This window comes from Leuciscus leuciscus (assembly GCF_965113295.1).
Source record: "Leuciscus leuciscus genome assembly, chromosome: 5".
Classification (NCBI taxonomy): domain Eukaryota; kingdom Metazoa; phylum Chordata; class Actinopteri; order Cypriniformes; family Leuciscidae; genus Leuciscus; species Leuciscus leuciscus.
In genome coordinates, this window is record NC_138729.1 from 29,379,644 (window position 1) to 29,386,442 (window position 6,799).

At 39.7% G+C, this 6,799-nt stretch overlaps 1 protein-coding gene across 1 annotated transcript in view; it reads left to right on the forward strand.

Annotated features, from left to right (window-relative positions):
- efnb1 (ephrin-B1) overlaps positions 1–4,399 on the forward strand; it is a 34,758-nt gene extending 30,359 nt beyond the window's left edge. The window contains exon 5 of the mRNA XM_082170762.1: positions 622–4,399. Coding sequence (XP_082026888.1) covers positions 622–1,007 — 386 coding nt within the window. The 3' untranslated portion in view covers positions 1,008–4,399. The remainder of the gene's footprint in view (positions 1–621) is intronic.
- The last annotated feature ends 2,400 nt before the right edge of the window (positions 4,400–6,799 follow it).

Below are 6,799 nucleotides of genomic sequence, written 5' to 3' on the forward strand. Positions count from 1 at the left end.
ATTTTCAATCAAATACATGCAGCTGTGGTAAGGCTTAAAATACTTATTTTAAAAACATTAAAAAAATCATACTGACCCCAAACATTTGAACGGTAGTGTAGAGATTTAACCTTACTAAGGATGACAAGTTGACCATCGTGAACCATCCCTACTAATAAACCATGAATTCTTCTTAAATTTTGTTTGTAAGACATTGAAATGCAAGGCTAGTTTGCAGTGCTAACAGTTTTGTACATGCTGGACTACCGTTTGGAAGGATTATTATACTGTTTAGCTTCATACTGCTGTTAAATATACTTGACAAAGTGGATTCTATTGTCAAGCAAAAGTGTGTATTCATAACGCCTATTTAGCTTCAGGAGTCATCGTTTCAGCTGGCAGAGCAACAATAAACACAGCAACAGTTTTATTTACTTTAATAGTTGCTCAGTGCCAATGCTAACAAACACAAAGTTTTGTTTCTACAGCCATTGTCTGTTATCTTTGCCTCAGACAACAGAGAGCGACTCTAAACACTGATAATCGGAGTGTGTGTTGCTAACATAATCTTTAACGATAAATTACAATGAAAAAGGAAAACGAGTGTGCGCCATTCATAACGTCTTTCTTTTTCCCTCTCAGACACGAGAAACCAGGATAACAGTCCTGGTTCAGTGGAAGGGATTTTTGGCTCTAAACCAGCTCTCTTTGCTGCCATTGGAGCCGGCTGTGTCATCTTCCTCCTCATAATCATCATCCTCATCGTCTTGCTCCTCAAGCTTCGCAAGAGAACCCGCAAGCACTCGCAACCCAGGGGCGGGACTGCCCTGTCACTCAGCACTCTGGCCACACCCAAAGGAGCCGCCCAGGCTGGCTCAGAACCCAGTGACATCATCATCCCCCTGCGGACATCAGAGAATAACTACTGTCCACACTATGAAAAAGTGAGTGGTGACTATGGGCACCCCGTCTACATAGTGCAGGAAATGCCACCCCAGAGCCCTGCCAATATCTACTACAAAGTCTGAGAGAACGAGAGCGAAGCAACCGCAATAAGAACTTGTTTTTGTAAGGTATTCTGACTCTTTTTTTCATTACCTAACCCCGTCTGCTCCGCGTGCAAGAGGATGGAGAGGGAGAAGTGGAAAGGAGGAATGAAAAAGACTACATGGATGATATTCCTCTCAGATTTCCTTCCCTCCATCCCTTTTCCGAACACTACACTGTGTGTATGTGTGTGTGCCGGTCGCTCTCGATGTGCGTGAAATGGTAGAAAACCTCCCCAAGTTGCGTGGCACTCAGGCACGGACTTCACTGCTGAAGAACAGCCGACAACCAATCACAGAAGGACACTAGAGTGACATCACAAAGCAGGAAGCTCTCATTCGTGTGTGGTTTTTGTACCTTTACAACTCTTTGCTTAGTTTTTTGTCTCTTTTTCATCTCTCGCTCCATCAGTGTTTTGTTTTTATCAGTATCAACCCAATTCTTGCAGCTTTCACAGTCTCGCTCAAAGAAATGTCTTAAGCACTGTTACTAATGCCGATCTCTTTTTCACACACTCAGTATGTCCTCTCATCTCATTTCCTAGCGTCTCTCCAGACACTCATTCATTTGACATGCTGTAGAGGCAATTGAACAAAAACACACTGACACTCATACACACACTTTGGTGTTCATGGGTCAGTAACAAATAGCCTCTCGGTGGAAAAGTGAGTGAGTGAAATAGGGAATTTAATATGTAAACACCAGTGTCAGACCTTCCAGAACTCCCAGTCTGCTTTTTGTTCATTTAAGAAACAGTTCAGTTGAAATCCTCTCTCCTCTCAGCCGAAGACAAGTAGATATCCGTTGTCAGTGATGCGTGAAGTGCTAATATTTGTATTTTGCCATTATTTTTTTTATCTCCCAAAGGTTTGTAGGTCAAAAAAATCTTAAGGGATTTGCCTCTACACCATGAGCCTATGACCTCTTTTCAATCACAAAACATGCTAATGCATATCTTTGCATAATTTAGTTCACTAACGTCTTTTTTGTATGTGTATAATTCATGTCTCGCTGTTTGGATGTAGACATGGACTCTTACCAGTATGACCGTGTGTATGTAGAGTACCATGCAGAAGCCAAAAATCCATCGACATACACGTGAAATTATGCCTTCACCTCTCCATCCTCTCAGATATGCACATCAATTATCCCTGTTTGCATACAAACACACGCAGAAAAAAAAACCATAATCATTTACGAATCCTGGAAAATCTAGTGCTAGATCTATTTTTATATGGACTGCACGTGAAATGATAAATAGTAAACAGTGGCGGCAGGTGTGTTTACGCCTATGCTAATTTAAAATTAGCAGCATCTGCATCTGGCCTCCAGCGCAGCCAATCAGAGGAAGCCCGATATTTCTCTGTAGCTTTCTCGTAAAATAGATTTTTGAAATTATATTTCGATTAGGGTTTATTGCTATTGTTTTTTTGTTGTCAATTCCTCTTAATTTAGTTTCTAAAGCCCGAGATTATGTAAATAATGTATGTTGGGAAGAAATGTTGAATATAAAGTTCCATTTTATTATAGACCCTGTTAATTAAAATATAATTAGGATTTTTGAAAATGCAAAAGCTTTTGTAAATAGTCTTTTTTGGAAGAAAGACATTTTGTAAGTAAAAGTTTCCTGTCTCATGGTTTTCTCTTTTATTTCAAAATTGTTTTTTCGTTTCGGTTGGTTTTTGATTAAGGAGACTTAGAGGTCCCTGTAGAACGGGTTTTAAAAGGTCAACGAAAAGAAGCATAAAGACATGCAAGTCCCTTCACATACACACACACACACGCACATACACACACTTTATCCTCCCTATTACACAAGGGAATTATGGTATTTTTTGTTGTTTTTTTGTTTCATTTTTACAAATGCTGTGATGGAACCAGGTCAAATATTCCATGACATGGTTCAAGGAGGAGAGAGACAGTTATTACTCAAGAAATATTATTACACACTCACACACACACACACACACACACACACACACACACACACACACACACACACACACACACACACACACACACACACACACACTTACCATTCATTCTTATAGCACACAATATACATACAGTATATATAAACACCATTAGATACAGGGCAAGCACCAGCAAACTACATTTAAAAAAAAAAAAACTAAACTAAACCAGCAACAGCTTGTGCAACTAAACTGAATATTTATGTATGTTTGTCTGAGTGTTTATGGCAGATCAGGTCTTTACAATTGACATTAGAAGAGCACTTTTTGAAATTCATGGCTTTGTTTTTACCATTGAAATGCAGGTGTGCACTGACTGCACCAGTCAGCTTGTGAAAGCGAACAAGTCGAAGTATTGCACTGCAAAAAAAAATATTTTACTGGAAAAAAGCCCCAAAAAAGGTATGGATTTTTGTTTTTTTTGCAGTGCATTAAAAACAGTTACCCCAATTTTGGCATCTCTGTACATTATTTAACAGCAAAAGCTATGAATAGTTTGTGTAGTTTATGGATCAGCGCTGCTGTAGTGGGAACTTATTCAGTGACTGACTGTCTTTTGCTGCAGGCTTTTTGCAGCTTAGCTTACACATTTGGTTCGCCGGCACTCTTAGCAGCTGTAAGGAATACACTTCTTTGACGTTTGTCTGTACCACAACAATAGAGTGAAAAAAAATCAGCCATCTTGTTTACCGGAATAGACTTGAGGCTTTGATTCCTCCCTAATGCTGCGGTTAGACACCTGTGATGTTGTGTGGATCTTTCAGACATCTGTTAATAGCATTTCTCCAAGTGAAGTTGACTTATTTGAGGAGAACTTGTTCAAAACTCAAGCATTCACGCAAACATACGCGCACACTCTCATCGCCCCCCCTCCCCCAGCAAAGAGACAGATTGGTGGTGACTCTTGACCCTGTGAGGATTAACACAATATTATGAGAGAGACAAATCTAATGAGAAAACCTTTTCCCTGGCCTAGATTCATCCCCATCACACAGTTCATCCACTCTTTCACTAAATTTACTTGTTCATAGAGCGGGTCAGTGCAGTGCTGAGGCCTTAGGCCAACCGCGAATCCCACAAAAAATGTTCAGAAAAAAGCTTGTGCTGCACAATGTTTCCTCCTGCTGTTGCTGATTTTTTTTATTATTATTCAGTGAACTACATTATTATTGTTATAATTTTCTTTTACTAAGATTTTGTTGCAGATTTCAGTATTATTGATTTAAGTTTTGATGTATGTGTTGGCAGTGCTGACGCCCCCGTGGCGACAGTGTTTTTTTTTTTTTTTTTTTTGTAGAATTCACAGTGTCCTCAGAGTTCCCCCGATATATGACACTAAAGCCAAGTCTCAGCCCTCAGAAAGCATTTTAAAAGGATAAATAAAGTTTTTTCCTATGGAAGCTGCTTGTCTCTTGTGTTTGTGACCTCTTGTCTATGTGAGAGACACAATGAGAGAGAATGAATGAATTTGCATGTGTTTTTGCAGCAGTGGTTTTCTGTCCGATGTACTTATGCTATATATCGGTTTTTCTATCTTGAATACACACAAACACAAACTGTGCTGCTATTTCAAACATAACAAGCTGTCTCAGCGAGTGACGTTCTCTGTGTCACAAATATTTCATAATGCCGCTGGGTATCTGTCCCCGGCCACTCAAGACTCGCACACAAACACTCTTGTTTGACTTCAGCGCATTAAAGTTTCAGTGAGTGACTGGACTGCCAAAGCATTCTGTCTCATGTCTAACGGTATTTGTGGAAGTCTTCTGTTGTCTGCTATCTTGATCCAGGTTAGCATTATGCTATATTAAAACCTTTGACAGATTTCTCATGCAAATTTATTTTTGTTTGGCCATAAAATGTTGACTTTTGAAAGGGATTTTAAGATTATGAGATCATCAGAAGACTTTTGCCAAAGGTGAACTTATTTAAAGCGCAGAAATACCAACCCAGGCTCATTGGAAATACATGCATGTGGTGACATTTCTGCAAGCTGATATTACATATTACATATTATTTGATATTACATTGCTGATTGAAATGTCCAATTGGTCGCTCTAAAAGCACATTCAGTTTTACCTGGAACAGATGAACGTGAATCTGGCCTTTGTTTTATTATGTTGGTTGTTGTACAAATCGCGGCAGTGTGAAAATAATGTCCGGCGAGTGGTGCTAAAAGGTCAAAGTCCCCATGAAATCAAAAATGGACAATTATTTTTTTTTATATATTTTTTTTATATATTACAGTATTTATTATAAATGATTTAACCGTGCACATCATTCTTTTTTTTTTTTTTTAATCATGTGCCATTATCTTTAATTAAAACTAACTTCCCCTCCCTTTTGCAACATCTCTTCTCTGATGAAGTGTTTACTGGCGCGAGGACGGGACAACCTGTCACTCACCAATCCAACGATCCAATCAATTTCTGATGGACAAAATCAAGTCCCAAAACTTCTTGTTTGAGAAGTCGTTTCACTGGGATATCACAATATGGAAGAAAAGACTATCGCAACTTCCGTTTTATGACAACTTTTCAACATTTATCTTGTACTGCCTACCCTAAACTCAAGTCTTAACTTAACAGATTGTATTAACAAAAGCAAATGTGAGATAAAACACAGTTTCTAAAGTAACCATTACATTTTAACTTGCTTTTACATGTTTTTGAGCTCTTTTATCATGTCTCTGCATCAGAAGCGCAATACTGTACCAGTTGAGCTAGCAAAAAAACGTATACACAACCCATATATATGGAGCTGGTTATGTGATACAAATGTCAAAATAAATCCGTTTACAAATCATGCACTGTGGTAAAAGCGTTTTGAGGTGATAAGGCCCTGTGTCCCAAATGGCACACATCATATGCACTTTCGGTCTTGTGGACTTACAATGGCTGCCACGAGCGCGTGTCCGTTAAGTCCATGAGCACCCCCTTTGCGGTCAATATGCACCCTCGATGCGCACTTATGCCAAGCCGTAGGACTCGTAGGAAGACCGCGAGTGCTTAGGGTGCCATTTGGGACAGGGCCATAATTGCACAAGTAGAAATACATGAAAATAGGTCTTAATTGATTTATAATCTGCCTCCGTAATCATAATTTGTTTGAAAAGGAATAAAAGTTGTTGCCATGAGTTTGATGAGTGTGATGACGTTTAAAGGAGAACTTGGTAACTTTTTTAACTTAATAAAACTGTCTAGAAATCATTTGGATGGTTAAACAACCTGTTCTGGTGATATTGGTGACTTTCCCCGCTCCCCCCAGCGTTCCCAGGCGGAAAACCAACCTTGCAACTTGCGCACTGCCGTCCCGGCAAAGTGAAATTGGAAGTCTCGTGAGAAGCGAGAACTAGAACGAGAACGAGCGCGAAACACAAATTGCTTTACGGCAATTCGACATAAACACACACGCATGTATGATGTATTACCAGATTACTCACCTCGGTAGACATAGCTCCACGCGATACAGTTGGCTTGCTCCGATCAAAACAAACGCACATGAGCAGCGGTAGAGAGGGGGAGGAGGCCGCCGCAAGTGAGTTTTTTACGACTGTGTTGTGAAATATACGCCCCCCCACAGCTGTAGGGGGAGCTCGTGGGGAAAACATGCGACAACAAAAGGGAAAATCAGCGAAGAAGTGACTAGAGTTCGCTAGAGTTACAGAGTTCTCCTTTAATGTCTCCTACAACGTCTGTAGTCCCATTTAGCCACCTGTTAGCAACCTTTTTCGACACGTAAAATCTTTTAAAAAAATCACAAGTGGGGTATTACTGGTGTGTTTCAAGTCTTAGAATAAA